This window comes from Ambystoma mexicanum, chromosome 2p (assembly GCF_040938575.1).
Source record: "Ambystoma mexicanum isolate Mex_15411 chromosome 2p, UKY_AmexF1_1, whole genome shotgun sequence".
NCBI classification, from domain to species: Eukaryota; Metazoa; Chordata; class Amphibia; order Caudata; family Ambystomatidae; genus Ambystoma; species Ambystoma mexicanum.
The window spans coordinates 363,422,586-363,439,207 of NC_090923.1; the positions used below are offsets into that span (position 1 = coordinate 363,422,586).

The 16,622-nt window shown below is 42.1% G+C and overlaps 1 protein-coding gene across 3 annotated transcripts in view; it reads left to right on the plus strand.

Annotated features, from left to right (window-relative positions):
* The first annotated feature begins 340 nt into the window (after positions 1 to 340).
* PRICKLE2 (prickle planar cell polarity protein 2) overlaps positions 341 to 16,622 on the plus strand; it is a 1,392,985-nt gene continuing 1,376,703 nt past the window's right edge. Inside the window, exons 1-2 of one of the 3 annotated variants that reach the window (XM_069643708.1) lie at positions 341 to 666; positions 11,833 to 11,918. In XM_069643708.1, the coding sequence (XP_069499809.1) occupies positions 625 to 666; positions 11,833 to 11,918 (128 nt within the window). In that variant the 5' untranslated portion in view covers positions 341 to 624. The remainder of the gene's footprint in view (positions 667 to 11,832; positions 11,919 to 16,622) is intronic. The other 2 variants (XM_069643709.1, XM_069643711.1) reach the window with 2 other exon arrangements.

Below are 16,622 nucleotides of genomic sequence, written 5' to 3' on the forward strand. Positions count from 1 at the left end.
GCCTCTGCACCCTTGGCCTCTTTTGTGTGATATTTCCGAATTTTCTCATGAGAAAAGGGTGGTGGTTGCTGAAAATGTATAACATGGGGCCACTTTGAAAATTATTTCCAGGACCTCTTTTGGTTCCCAGTCCACCTCTGGTGTTTCCCTTAAGTAAAGGGCCTCCAGTAGTTATATATGTCATTTGTTGCAGTAGTGCAGTGCGCTCTTTTACGCTGCAGTGCCTGGGGGCTATGTTGACCGCACCACAGGCTTCTCACAGAAGCCGACAACGGCTATACAAACAGCTCTTTAAATACGTCTGCTTCCCAGTACTACGCTTTGCATGCAGTGCTGGTAGATCACCTCACAGGCTGGCGGAAAGGGGCTCTACTTATGTGGGGGGGCTGAGTATCCCCCCCACCCCTGCGTGTCCCGGGCTGCGGGGGAGGAGCATCCGGAAGCGGCAGGTTACAGATTCCTGGCGGTGACACAGAGATCGGAGCTGGGGCATCCAGGATACTGCGTGTGAACAGCAGCACTAGGACCTGAACTGCCCAGGGGCTGTCTAACTGAGCAACATCAACCCAGCTCAGGGCTCTGCCTTGCACTGGCTGTGCAGCGGGCACACGCAGCAGCAGCGACATGTTCAACCGCAGCTCGTGGAAGAGGCACTCCGGGAGAGCGGTGAGTGTTGGTCGACTCGGTCCGAGAATTCACTTCTCCCCCTGCGCTGTTAGCCATGCATGGGGGAGGTGGAGGCATGACCTGCGAGAGCCAGTGCCGCGCGCCAGGGCAACCCTGCTCTGTGCGCAGGAATGTGCCATGCGCCGTTTGTTGATCGGGCCCCTGGAGGGGTACTGCTCGCGTCTTTAGAGAGGCGCTGATCGCACCCCCGGGAGCAGGAGGGCGATCTCCACCTGGGTGGTGCTAATCTGGAGTAGTCATCTAGCGGATTTGGGCTGAGCTTGCACAGCCGCTAAGGCGCTGAAGGGTGCGCAGGTGTGATGCCATGAGATAGATACGAGTGGGGAGGGAGTGAGCGCGGATGTGTCGTGTGTGGGAGGATGATGCAGGGATGGAGCGAGTCACACAGGAGGGTGTCGGAGAATTAATTGGAATGGGAGCACACGTATGGCTGTGGAGTGCAGTGGGTGTGCGGAGGGTGGCTGCATCGGCACATGTACCGAAAGAAGAGTGGGCAGGATAGTTGTCCTGTGCAATTACAAACACAAGGTTGGATGAATAAATGAATGCATCTTTAGAGTGTGACGATGTGCGCAAGGGTTGCAGGCTGAATGGCTGTGTGACTTGTGTAGACGCAGGCCTGCTTCATACGAGTGGATCATGGGAGAGCAGGCCGGTGGATATAGCATGATGGTTGTACCTGTGGATACATGGGCAGATGGATAGCAATAGCAGTATGATAGTGCGCTGTGGCACTGACGAATGGGTACCCACGATGGAATATATGCACACATCTAAATCAGTGTGCATCACATTTCTGTGCTCCCGTCCGCTGCCTTGGGCGCTATGAAAAACAAATAGATAATGAATTAGTGAATCGAATGAGGCATGGCAGGAGCAGTTTCGGGTTGTGTAGTGCTGAGCAGCAGAGGAAAAATGATCACTGCAGACAGAATGAGTAGGTGTGTGAATGCGTAGAGGGAGATAAGATGCGTGGGGTGAGATATTTATGGGTGCATATACCGTTGGATGGGCGCAAAGATAAACTGTATCGACTGAAGGAAAAGTAGACATAGGATGGTGAATGAATGAATGCAAAGCTAGGATGGGTGGTCAGATTTAATCTCATCTGTCCTGATAGGTGGGTTTACATGTGGGCAAAAAGGTGGATTGTTGTGTTGATAGGCCGATGGATGAATAGAAGGAAGCAGAAGAGACCAGATAGATGGACTGATGGCCAGATTGATGTATGCATGGATGCCCAGACAAGCATGTGTCCATGTTCAACTGCAGCTCCTCGAAGATGCACCCCAGGAGTTCAGTGAGTGTGAGCTGCCTCGTGTGTCCGATGCTTAATGCATGAACAGATGATATAGATTGAGCTATGGGTGGATGAATGCATAGGGATGGCTGTCGAATGAAATAATCTGGAGAATTAGGGTTTATTGAAGTGTAGTGAGTGGACTGTTTGGGGAATTATTATATGGACGTTTGCATGGTAGATATATATACTGCAATGGCCTATTTGCAGGCACATAACATCAGTAAACTCCAAGCCATTCAGAACAATGCATTCCAAGCTGCCCTAAACATCCCAAGGTGAGAGCACATTTCTGATGTCAGAAGAAAGGGTCATCGGCTCTGCATACGTGAATTAGCTATCACTCACAAATGTCTTTCCAATTCTGCCCCGCCTACCTGTCTCAAAAACTCAAAAAGGACCACTCGTCAAGACCCACCCATTCCATCCACGCTCACCGTTTTACCACCCTGAGATACAAATTAACGAAATTAGGAGGGTGAAGCCTCCAGGTCATTGTTTCCAAGCACTGGAATTCACTACTTTAATATTTAATGCCCTCTGCTATACAACCCCAACTTACAATTCCTGCTGAAGAAACAGGCTGTATAAAAACATTAAATGTATTCAATTAAAACCACCTGAAAAGTGGTGTCCTAACTTTATGCTAGGGAAGTCACCACAATTAAATATTGGTACATTTGTAACTGGTTTCCCGAAACAAGAATTGGCCTGCCTGTGGGAATCACACTAAGAAACCGTGCACACATGCAGCCCCACAAATGTTCAATGAATTATATTTCTGATTCTAATTCTAAAAGAAAAAATCATTTCTAAACAACCCAATCTAAGTTCATAATTACATTGCCGCTTATCGGCCTGTGTAGTCATCTACTTCACATAACATTTACATACGACTGGTTTTCTTTAATAAATATTAGATGAAAACCTTTATTTTCTCCAATACCAAAAGCAAGTATTAGCATCAGAGAAAACTTGCATAGAAAAATGGCATTACTGTGAAACACATTTGAATTAAATTCCCCCTCTGTCTCGATGGTGGTTCTGTAAGTTTCTAGCATATGCATTGAGGTTGAATGCATGCTGTGGTGAGTTGCATCAGAAGATTTGTGAGTCTGTTTAGGGACACTATGCTATCAATTTAGAACACAGAGAGTAGGGGTTCATCCTCTCAACATTGGAATATAGTTTTATGATTTTGTAATAATGAAGTAAGTACATGCCCTCCCACTTTACTTGAGAGATCAGGCCTTCCCGCTACTGTGTAATGCTATGAATGAGGAGTTAATGTACATTTCTTTCACATGATTTTTTGTGGAAGAAGTGACACAGCTTATCTCTTTTCATCATCACATATCTATGTTTAAATGTCTATAGTTTTCACAGGTCACAAATGATCAATCAAGAATGGAGATTTGGAAATGTGCACCCTTCCACAAATTTGCAGAGATTTATTTGATTGGATTTGAATTTGCAAATAGCTGTGCTTTATCTGTACAGAAATGCCCTCTTTTCCCATGTAAAACAATTCTGGCTTAGTTTTGAATACAGTGAGAAAGCAAAATGCAGTTCTCGCTTTACATGCTCAAGCATTCTTTTTTTTAGAATGAGCTCCCCCTAGTGAAAGTCGCTCTCAGTCCAGCCACTCCTGGGACTTAGCAGAGAAATAGCTTTAGAGGGCCTAGGTCAAATTACATTGGGTACATTTTCATACTCTCTTTTGGATCATTCTTTTTAATCACAGAACTATTTTGGACCCTGAGGTTTTCTCCAGGGAAATTGCAGCCGGCTAGCCCTTTCTGGTCTTTCTCTGCATTTTGTAGGAAAGCAGGTCTGGCTCAGTACACTCTGTCTCAGGTTTCCTCATGGATAAGTCCTATCATCTACAGATAATATTCACGGTCAGCACGCATCCATTTGGAACAGGTGTCCCTTTTCTGCAATCCCAGCTCTCTTTCATGCCCTGTGTGTTTTTACTTTTATAATGTAAATTATTCCCACAGTATGTCGTTGTGACATCCCGCTTTTTAATTGGTCAGGTATTTCCATTGGCTAGCTAAAAAGGCAGACATTCCCAGAAAATACACCCCTTAATTTGTATATGTTGATCATATTTCTAAACATGGCACAGGGAGGGTGCTTCACAATCTGGAAAATTGTAAGCTCAAAATCATATTTCATTCATAACCATAACTCATTGTAGCAACATGACACATCAATGAAATGTGGATTTGTAGATTGCCATAGTCCACAATCTGCAGTGTAATATGACTTATTTATTAATATTTATAATTTGATTTGTTTTCACAGAAGAGAATCTCACAATTGCAACACACATTTCTGCTTGAATCTACATCATATTGTTGTGGAGTTATGGCAAATACTGTTTTAAAATGCATTTCTGGTGCTAACTTCAAATTAATTTTATTTCTTTGAATTATGAATCCTCATTCTATCCTCGAGTTAAGTAAACAGCTCTCAGAAGCTGTTTTGTCCGATCTTTGATTAACTGGGTATCTAGTGAACTTCATTATCGTAGCTGATGTAAAGAGCTGATATTCTAAGTGCATTCTGGCTCGTTGAAGCTGAGGTTGAATTTTTGATTCGGTTTCACAGAAGAGAATCTCACAATTGCAATACACGTTTTTGCTTGATTCTACATCATATTCTTGTGGCATTATGGCAAATATTGCTTTTAAATGGATTTATGTGCTAAACTTCAAATTAATTTAATTTCTTTGAATTATGAATCCTCATGCTAGCCTCGAGTCATGTAAACAGTTCTCAGAAGCTGCTTTGTCTGATCTTCGTTTAACTGGGTATCTGGCGAACTTTATTACCTTAGCTAATGTAAAGAGCTGATATTATAAGTGCATTCTGGCTTTTTGAAGCTGGAGAGTTTGGATAATAGACCTCCTACCAAATGATCAGTTCAGATTTTATCTTTGTAGATGACCGTTATTAGCCTATTTGGAATGTAAAATATATTTTCCTCAAGAATATTTCCTTCGAGGTGGATTGATGTGAGTGTGAAGTGTTTTCCTCAGAGGCTCTGAACAGATTGTCTTTTTATCTGTAAATGGCAGGCTAATCTCATGGGACAACTACCCCGCCCCCATTAGCAATGTGGTTGCCCTGAACATGAGTTCAGCATGTTGCCTGGATCCCTGAAAAATCAGATATTGCAAAGCCACTTTTACAAAACCAATGATTTCCTATACAGATCTGCCAGTAATGTATTCCCCATTTTAAAGTCTCATATATGCTGGTATTCCTTAGTGGATTCAGAGTACACTTTTATTTGCATTTACAAAGCATCACTTTTATATTTAATACTATTTCACATGAATGAGATGCACTGCAATCTGATGTTCCTGATAAAATATGAGGCTTCATTTGAAATTACATGAACACTTTTCATTAAATTAAAGGGTTGTGCACAGTGATGGTTTATTTGAAATTGCATGGCAACACTTTATGACAGTAGAGGGTCAGACGCTGTGATGCCTCATTTAAAACATATAGCAACATTTTGGTTAATAAAAGAAGAGGAGAATACATTAAGCTCGGATGAAAATGTAACAATGTTTTCCCGGTAATGCAGGAACTGGTGCTTTGTTTTCTTTTAGGCTTGTCCATACTCTCCAAATAACATGTAATTTGCTGCCGGTACTTTAAGTACATTGTTACAAGTCAGCAAGGCACTATGTTATATGACTGCATAAAGATGTATTTTACTAAAAAAGCGCTGAAAGTTGATTAACAGTTTGGCCTTTACTACATTTTCGCCTATACAGCTCCATATTAAATGTATGGTTATGAGCAAAGCGGTTAATTTGTTAGATGCTGTCTCTCAGATGAGAAGTAATTACCTGCATTTTACAGGTGCACCTTTTCATGTGATTAAATAAACACACAACCCATGTTTGTTTGTTTGTTTATTTATATAGCACTCCTAACTCAAAGGTGTCTGGGCGTAAGTTTACAGGTTAAATTGAGGTACACATGGTTTCATTTTCAGTTAACAAAGTGCATACAGTAATAATATTTACAAGTTACCATTGAGGTGCAGGTAATTACATTTTCAATTAACAAAGTGCATACAGTAATAAGACGAGGCAGATTATAGTACAACACAAAAGTATGCAGTGGAGGAGATACAGTTATGGTGCCGGACATAGCACCTTTGCAGAGCGGTGGTACACTGCAGAGGTTGGTAGTATTATTCCTGTGAGACTTTTTTTCAGAAGGCCCAGCAAGCAGTCCCAATTCTGAGGTCTGATGGCGGTGCATTCCAAATTTTGGAAGCTTGAACTGGGAAACTCTTACCCCTTGTTTTATCTAATGTGCATCTAGTTATCATTAGGCAATTGGCATGGGAGGCTCTGGTAGGTCTGTTTGATTGGTTCTATGTGAACTTACAGCTTAAGTATTTGGGGGCTTTGCTCACCAGGCACTTGTGGGTTAATAAAAGTGTTTTAAAGGTGATTCTGTTCTTCACTGGGAGCGAATGGACCATTAGTCTCATGGGAGTGATTTGGTTGGCTTTTGGAATGTGGAGTGGCTCTCTTAAAGCGTTATTCTGTAATACTTATAATTTGTTCATGTAAGAAAACTTGTGCCGATATATAGGGCATTGCACTAGTCCAGTCTTGATAATATCAAGGCTCTAGCTAAGGTGATACAACTAACAGGAGAGAGGAATGGCGTGCAAGCGGTAATGAGTTTAGCTGTATACGCCACTGAGGAGGCTGTAGCATTGATTTGTCTGGTTAGAGAGAGTGTCAAGTCCAGGTAGATCCCCAGACTTTTGACTTCTTTTGTGACTTTGATAGTAACATTATCAATAAGAAAAGATTTTAATTATTCTGGTAATTTGTTTAAGCGGTTTTGGGATCCAATCAATAGTATCTCACTTTTGTCATCGTGCACACAAAGGCCATGAGTGGCCATCCAAGCCTGTATAACTTGGTCTGGTCAATTTCATTCAGAAGTTGAGGATCGGTGTCATACAAAACTGAAAGGTGAATGAGTATTTGGGTGTCATCTGCATAGTTAGTGTAGGTGACACCCAAACTGTCAAGGAGGTCAAATAATGGCTTTAGGTAAAAATATGAGACACAGTAGGAGAGATGCAAGATCCCTGGGGCACTCCACACAGAACAGGCGCTGGGTCGGCAGTTGCTGTTGGGGCGAAGACTCTCATTGTTCTATTGGAGAGGAAAGGATGTGGCTTTAGCAGAGAACTGTGCAGCTGAGGTCAAATGTTTGCACAAGACGTTGTGGTTGACCAGGTCAAAGGCAGCAGACAAGTCTAGTAGGAGAAGGAGAGATATTTTGCCTTAGTCCTTTAACTCATCCATTTGTATTTAAAGGTCAATGAGCGCTGATTCTGTGCCGTGGCCAGGTCTGAAACATGTCTGGCGACGGCCTAGGAGTTTATTAGATTCGAGATAATTTTGAATTTGAAGGTATGCTGGCCTATCCAGTAATTTCAGAAGGAAGAGTACCGTGGTTATGGGCCGATAGTTAGTAGGTGTATTTGAGTCTAGTGTACATTTCTTAAGGGGTGGGCGGACCCACGTATCCTTGAGGTTGTTAGTGACTGTACTTGATTCAAAAGAAGTGTTTATTAATGTGATTATGAAGTCAGCAAGCTCCAAGACCACAACCTTGATAAGATTGGCAGGACATTTGTCCCACTGACATTTTGAGGGTTTGAGGCTTTCAATTATTTTAATCACTTCAGATACCAAGACTGGTGCAAACTGAAATGGGGTGGGCCGATTTAAATTGAAGTCCGAATCCTCAAATCATTGGGAGTCTGATGGCAGGCTACGTTTTTTAGTATCAATTTTTGTTTGAAGGAGCAAGATTGTATCCAATAGTGCTTTTTGGATATTGGAGCACCATGTGGTGTCTTTTATGCAGTGATCCTGCAGGGTCACTGGAGTTTCTAATTCTCTCTGGATGGTAAATCATTCTTTTGTTCATGATATGGCATAGCGTATTCTTATATTATAAGTGTCACTTTTGGATTGGTGAATAGCGTTTTTGTAGTTATTTGAAGCTGTGACAAATATTTCTTTGTTGACAGAAGACAGGTTTTTTTTCCAGATCACTTCAGCTGTTCTCTTAGTCTTACGTAGTCTTTTTAGACTTGTAGTGAACCATGTATTTAGATGAGCCGTCTGTTTGGTTTTGAGCATTTTTAGTGGGGCCACTTTATCTACAGCCTCAGACAGAGTTTGGTTATATAACTCTACCATTGCTGTCATGGTTAAACAGGCAAGGTTGGGAGGGCTGATAATAGTGTGGGGGTAGTATATTTTCTGCTGTCATATTGTGTTTATTTCTGGTGAGGGCTGGAGGGGCCATACTGTGGCCAGGGTTTGCAGTAGGCTGTTCCTTGATAGTGAAAGTGATCACATGGTGATCTCACCAGGCGCACAGAGTATTTGTAAGAATCTTGGTGTTACAGTTAAGATCGGAAATCCAATCAAGTGTTCGACCTTTGTTGTGAGTTGGGTTTGTAATGCGGTTCCAGAAACCTAGTTCTGTTACCGTATTAGCTAAAGCTAAGGCATTGTTATCTTTAGGGTCATTGAGACCTAGATTAAAGTCTCCAAGTAGGATGATTTTTTATCCTGGTTTGACATTATCGGTGAGGAGCTGGGTGATCTCTTCATCCAAGAATGATATTGGACTTGGAGGTCTGTATAGGAGATGTATAGTTAAGGTTGAAGGGTAGTTTCAAAGAAAGGAGTTTCCCTGAGGTGAATAATTGGTGGTTGAGTATTTCTCTTACACCCAATTGTTTTTTAACAATGAGTGCTAGCCCACCTCCTCAAGCATTTTCTCTGTCTGTTCTAAGGATCATGAAGTTATCTGGTATGGCCAATGATAGAGCCGGACCGGCTACTGCATGTAACCGAGTTTCAGAAATGGCTAGGATTTCCAGGTTGTTGGTTAGGATAAGATCAGCAATGTCAAGCGCATGTGCTGTGAGGGATCTCGCATTAATGAGAGCACCCTTGATAACTGGTAACGCAGACTTGGGTATGTCCCTGTTGGTATGAGTAGAGACAGTAACTGGGCGGAGATTAGAGTGTATATGCTGCTTGCTGGGCACATGGGTACAAGTTGCATTGGTAGTGGGGCAGGACGTGAGGGGTCTGCTGTTGTCTTTTCGAGTCCTAGGTTTAGTTGGATGCTTGTGTGGCATAGTACTTCTTGATCTTAGTCTAGTGTTCCTTATACTAGGCGGAAAAGGTATGTTAGGCGTGGGCCTGGTGGCAAGTTCTGTATCCATTGGGTTGGGGTGAGGTGTGGGTTCTCATTAGATATAATGTCTAGTGAGGTTTTGGATACATTATTAAACTGTTGAAAGGCAGGAAGGAAATTGGTAGGCTGTATCGAGGGGGTAGGAGGTGGCGACATCGGTATACATAAGGTTGTCCTAAAGGTCGTTGGCCCGTCCTGTGCTACATGAGTCATGACTATGGGCTAGCAACTAGGTGTTTCTGGGCTGGTGGATTTATTTAGCAGTGACTAAGGTAGAGGTTTATTTCTTAAGTATTTCAAGAGACAGGAAGGAATATGACCAGTATATACTTGGTAACACTAATGTGGCCTATCCTGGACTGAGCATGCCTCTGACGCCTCTTCCATGGTACACAATAGTCTAATGATAATATTTAGTGATCACTTGGCATGTGCAGCAGATGCTAAAGGCAAGAGGTAGAGCAAAGGCTCTTAAAGGGATCAAACGAATGCACGTTTATCCCTATGTGTTTGTGAGAAGTGGTCTCCTCAGGAGTACCTAAGTTAATACTAGTCATGACCGTGAGTAAAGGTAATACTAACACTGTACTTGCAGAAGTATAATAGACATGCTAGCTGACAGTAGTAATACATTACGGTCCGTACAGTACACATACAAAATGGTTCTGAAGCAGAGAGATCACTATGAGCATTGTTAAGGAGTACCGTTATGACATGTCATGTAAAACAAGCAAGAATCTGATACAATGGCTTGTAGTGGCTTACCCTATGTAGAGTAGCAAAGCACCATTCATGCATTTCTCACTTTAAATTCAGGCAGTGTTCAGTTCTCTTAATTTCATTTAGCCAGTTTTGGATGAATGAGGTACTAGATTCTAAGATGGAGGCAGAAATGATAAGATAGAACAGATTCTGGATGGATTACTGGATTAAAAACTGTTTTAGGAGGAGGGTGCATATGATGTGAAGTTGGAACATTTTTAGACTCAAGCCTGGAACGCTGGAATGGTGAGTGGGTAGGCGGTAAAGTGGATGGGAAATTGGTTGATGGGTGGATAGATTAATTAATGAAAGAATGTATAGCTGTGGTTCAAGGATTGAGACAGGCGAACGATGGGCGTGTGGATTCCTGTCCTATTGGTAGATTTTGGAGCAGGTAAGAGGAAGATAATGAATTAATAAATGTGATAAGAAACTGTAAAAGATGAAGGGGGAGTTCATAGAACAATCTGTGCTCCTACTGATGGATGGGACATTTCAGAGAAAAAGATACATCGCAAGACTATACAGATAACATATTTAATTGGAAGAGTGTGAATTCTGAATGTGGAGACTCAGAGGAGGTTGGATGGGCTCCTTGTGATAGCCTGAGAGTATTTCATGTAGCCCACATATCCATATGTCCCACTCCAAAATGTCATAGTTATATAGTTCAGTACCACTTAGCCTCCCTGCGTAAGTAAATTTACACTAATTTATCAGAACCTTTGGATAATATTCGCTTGCCCAGATCCTGAGCCTGGATGGTCGACAGGGGCTTTGCTGGAGCACAATGAGGTCAAGGGATTGTTTCACACACACCCAAAACCTTGCCCCATACAGTCCAGAAGACCCTGGGGACCAAAGCCACTATGTTTGAAGAAGTCTTGTCTCACTGTCTTTTCAGCCTGTTGTCGGTAGGATGTTAGAGGGTATGAAGGGCTTTCTCAATTGTTCACACTTGTTGACGTGGGTCCTCTGCCAGCTGGGTCTAGAGACCCAAGCTGCTCTTCATGATGACTCCCAATGAAGCCCTAACATATCTGGGAATGTGTGTGGTCTTGTGCAGAAGGGATGTGACCTAGCAGTTTGGGATGGACTGCCTCCTTTTAGGGTGGGACCCAGCCTGATTAGCATATGTCTTTGCCCTTTCTATAATGGCTTGACAGGTGAAGAACGATGGTCTGCAGGGTTGTGTTGAGCGATGCCAGAGGTTAAGATTCATTCTAAATCTTCCAGCCATTACATTTTATTTTGGAACTCGAGAGCCACCACCCAACAATCAAGTCACTTTTATAAATGCATTGCCCAAATGTATTTGCAAAACCTGATAATGTCCTAATGATCTAGCCAGCAAAACATGTGGGAATGTGCACTAGTTGAAACCAAATTGATAGGAAAACAAAGGAACTTAAAAGTGAATACTTTTCCTTTCCTTTCTTGTATTCCTACACATGTGTAATGTGAATATTGCATGCAGTCTGCAGAGGTAGGGACCCTTGCACGTTCTTTTTGAAATCATAACTTTATATGAATAATTTCTGAAAAGCATTGGTTTGACATACGTTACACGTGATCTTTTGTGACATTATACCCATCTATAACTTGCAACACGTGGGCGTAACTTATGACTGGCCTAAATTACATAATTACACGTTGAAATCCTAATGTTTGTATAGTGGGCCTTATATTTATAAAGTGGCAAATAAAAGAAATCTTTGAAAAATAAATTGCAGTGTATAATCTTTCTTTTCTTTCATGATTGCCTTTCATGAATATTTTTTTGTTTGCTTTTTGTCAAGCATGCTTCCTTTGGAGAACCAGAAAGAGGACAAGCCTGCAATGCTTGTGGAGATAATTGCCCCGGGTTTGCCTTGCATCCATGGAGGTAGGACACACCTCTCACATTTTTCTTTAAGCTAGGAAACTGTTTTCTGATCAATAACTTCACCCCATAAAGCTAGTATGGGAACACTTGTGGAAGCTTCTTAGTTGCATGCTCTTTTAGGCGCACATGAGTGGCATTTTGCATAAAAAGGGGTACATTACGTAGGTACAGCAGTGTACAACTATTGAGGGTACCCTCAATAGTTCATGAAAGCATACTGGTGTCCTAGAAGTATACACACATAGGACATAAAGGTTCTAGTGGAGGGGGCTTTTGAAAGCCGCCCGATAAAACAATGGGCCTCATCAGGAGTTGGGCAGTATCCTGCTGGGATACCGGCCAACTTTATTTGCGTTAGTGCCCACCCATCCGGTGGTACTACCGCCGGATCACTGGTTGGGCGCTAACCGTTATTCCCCATTCCCCAATGGGGAATTTTTGGTGCAATTACTGTACAGTAATACCACCGGCTGTAATTATGCTGTAATTATGCTGTAAATGGGAATTTTTCCAGTGTGTTTGCCCCCAGCTCTGACATGGGGGTAAACAGGCCAGACTTGAGATTGGACGGACACTTACATGCGGCAGTAATACCGTTACCGCTTCATTTAAGGACTACCGCCCAACTCATAATCAGGCCCACTGAGGCTCATCACAAGTTGGGCAGTATGCCGACTGAGACACCCCCGCACTTTATTTGCGTTAGCGCCCACCTGTCCAGCGGTATTACAGCTGAATCACGGGCTGGGCGCTAACCGTTACTCCCTATTCCCCATTGGGTCCATGGGGAATTCTCGATGCAATTACTGTGTGATAATACCACTGGCGGTAATTGCACCAAAAATGAACAATTTTCCAGCATGGGGTAAACACGCCAGACTCGAGATTGGGCGGACACTTACTACCGCCGCATTTAAGGGCTACCGTCCAACTCGTGATCACGCCCACTGTCGCCAACCAATAGTGGCCAAAGAGAATTCATTTATGAACTTTACAGAATGTGTCAATTGTAAAATGTGTATCTTTATAAGGAAGCTTCTGTCTAATGAAGGATTTGCATTACAATACAAGATTCATTTTGGTTTATTTGATTGTCAAGTCATGTTTTGTTAAGAATGTAGTAAAACAAATTTGGCATAGGTTGCTAAAAGGGAGAAATATAATAATGTCAAGGTATTTTTGGAAACACATCTGCTTGCACGACTTGTACGAGTCCAACTCAAATCTAAATAATGTAAGTTCTTTTATGCATGGTTGGGTTTCAGAATGATGTTTTCTTGAACTAAGTGTCAATAGTAAACGAAGTATAACAGAGGAATCTAATGTAAAAAGCATTCACTACTCAATCCTTTCATATCGAACCCATGGGAGCATGCCATTGTACAGTTATTTCGTTGTTTCACTCTTTTTTGGAACATGTTGTCACTGTCTATTTGGGAGAGAGAGAAAGCATGCCTGGCACTTGGCCGAGGGAAGTTCTTCAAGGAGGTTGGCTACATCAATCCATTGCTGTACGCAGTAGAGTGTGAAAGTGATCTAGCCCTTTCATCATTGAGGTAGACGGTCTATGCTGTTTTGCCCCTTTGGATCTTTCCCTGATTTGGGTGTCAGGAGGTTGACCCTCAAGGAGTGGTTTGTTTCTGGGAAGCTCATATGATCTATGACATCGTCAGATGATTACTCAAGGTTCGTGTTGTTTTGTTTGTGTTCAATAATGAGATCCCGGGAGTTCCGGAGGTATGGTCGCTGCATTTTGAGGGCCTTGGCAGATATCGCTAAATCATACACTAAAACATGGGAAGGAGTGTATGACAAAGAAAGAGAGAGAAACAGAGAACAAAATAAGGAAGGAAAGAAAAAACGAAGATGAAAAGCAAGAAATAAACAAAGAACAACAACATGGTCTTGAAATGGGGTGCACATCCTTTTTAGTGTTACTGGCAACCCTTCATTATTTTGAGGCATAAACATGAGGTTTACTGGGAAACATGGATTAAAAAAAAAAACATTTCCCGCTTTTATGTGTAATTGAAAAACGTGTGCTGTGGATTTAAGTGTGTGCTGCTCTGAATACTGTAAGAGTTGGGAAATACCTAAATGTGCTAAATGTTTGTTGCTCTTACATAGTCCTGGTCACGATAAAATATTCTTCCAACTGAAATGCTAACCTTTGATTGCAGAGGTCACAGTATTATTTTTGATATTATTATTGTCTTGGTCAAGCGAGCTGGATACATTGGTGGCCTGGTTTGTAGAAGTGATTTTACAATGGCACAATCCCATTGGAAAACCCTTGCTAAATTAGAGCCCCAGTGTCATGATGCGCTGGCAATAGGCGCAAATAGGGTTTCCAAGCAGGCTCTGAGGCCACATAAGTGACCATCGAACTTGTTAGAAACAATGTAAAACAAACATGATAGAACGTGATGTCTATAGACCTTTTCATGTAAAACATACAATTTGAAACAACAATATTTACAAATAAAATCTCTAAATGGTAACTTCGTAAATGCACTTTTTATATACTTTGCATTGCTTTGCACCTTATTGCAAAAATGTAAGTTTAAATATAATAATATTTTTGGTGCATTTAATTTGCTTATGCTACAATTACAGTGTGTTTTCATCCTGGCACCCCTTGTCCAATTTCCTCACATATTCTCCAGTTCATGTTCCCCACTCATATAATTTATTTTAACATTACAACGTGGGACACGCCTTTTATTCCTTTTTGCACTGCGAACCATACCTCCTCCTTTTCCAGAAACTGAGTCCGAGTGCCTTGCTTTTTTGTTTATAAAAAAAGTTTTCTTTGAATATTAAAACGTACAGTGTTTTCCCCCGCCCTTGAAACCATATGAACCATTTCTCCTGTTTATTTTTAGTGGATGTTTTATATTTTCAAACTTGTTCTCACCGTTGGTATTGGAACTTTTGTATTTATAACATTTTCTTTTCAATCTTTTACCTTTCAATTTTTTTTCTTCCAATTTGACAACAGATGCCAATATGACATTATTCAACCCAAGCTGTCTTATACACTAGTATGTCATGGCCAATTCATGCCTGCAGATATGTAAAAATAAAATCCTTTATGAGAACATAGGCGCGTATCACTATATCTAGTTTTAGCTGATTGGGTTTTGTGAGGAAACCATGGTATCAAACAGTAAAGACAGACACAAGTGATCACAGTTCAAGGGTGTTAATTGAACTTCAATGGGTGGGTTGAATGCCTATCTAACCCTAAATCTAAGGATGGGAGCAAGCTACAAACATCAAATAATAATAACACAGTCCTAGTGGAGCGTCTGTCAAAATAAAAGGGCCTATACTAATAAACCTATTGCCATTCCTTACCTCTAAATACAAATGTTTTGGGGCAACAATGTATGCAAAAAGAAAAGTTTTCAAGAAATGATATGTCAGGATAGTTGAGCAGTTGGCTTCCCTTCCCCACGTTTTCAGCACGGGACACAGTGGCACGCTCAAGCTTTGCACACACTCTGGCTTCTCTGCCACAAGCATATAGTTGAAAGGATAGGTATCAGGGCCCTCTGCCAAAGTCTCTTTCCCAATAACAGTCTCCTTTTGCAGAGGGCCTGACGTAAAAAACAAGCACAAAAGTTACTTTCTTATCAGGATTTTCAAATTCACAAGTTCTCGGGTCCACTATTCATCATGGGCCTCCCTCCCTCAGGCTCTGACCCCCTTTTAACACAATGTTCACAATTGGTCTCCCTCGATTGGTCTTGGACTATGTATCTCCCTTGCTCGGACCCCTTTAGCAAAATGTTCACAATCGGTCTCCCTTGTTCGGGCTCGCACCATTTAATCTCTCTTTCTAAGTTTTCCTCTGTATCAAAAATCAAATAATTTAGATTGTGCAATGTATTTTGCTTAAACCGTTGCAGGACCACTTAGATTCACATAATTTCTGATTCTCTTCTTTTACTTTCGCTTTTGCCACTTCTTGGCTGGATACCTCACAGAGACCTTCGATTGAGCACACCTGAGATGCCGGACCATTCGGTTACTGATACTGTATCTTTCTCTGTTAAAGTTTAAACATCCATCAGCAATTTCCTCTCATCTTTCATCACACGCGTTACTAATCTTCGTTCTTGTGCTCTTTATACAATGTTTCCGCTTGCAACCTTGACTTCAACCCATCTGAAGGTTTCTGGAAAGTAACAGTTTCTCGCTGGAAAGGTCAAAGGTAGCTCCCTCCTTGCGCACGCTTCTTGGTTTGCCATCTTTCTTCCCTTGTTCAGCTCCCATCTGGAAAATGCCTGTTCCTTTGTGTGCTTTGCCTCGCTCAGAGTGTTATCTTGTGCTCCGCCTCTTATCTCTGTGGGGAAGCTTAATGGAAGTCAGGTTTGAGTGGTTACCAGTTATTGCCTGACCTGGGCTGACCATAGTAGTGAGACATGTCAGGTACAATGCCCGGGTGTGAGTCTGTTTTCTTCCAGATTGGGCTGTCCATGTGAAAGGAAAGGGGGGTAAAGTTCCCAAATAACCTACTGGGTAGGATGAGGTAAAGGTGTTACAGGGAAGGGGATACCGCATCTCGCCATCGGGTGTCCCACTCCCTGAAGACCCCTCACCCAGGTGATCTTCCTGCACTGGTCCACCCCCAGGGTCTGGATCCAAAGACGATGGCCGTGCCCTGGCCACCTGAGAGAGAGACCCCTGGGGACTAGG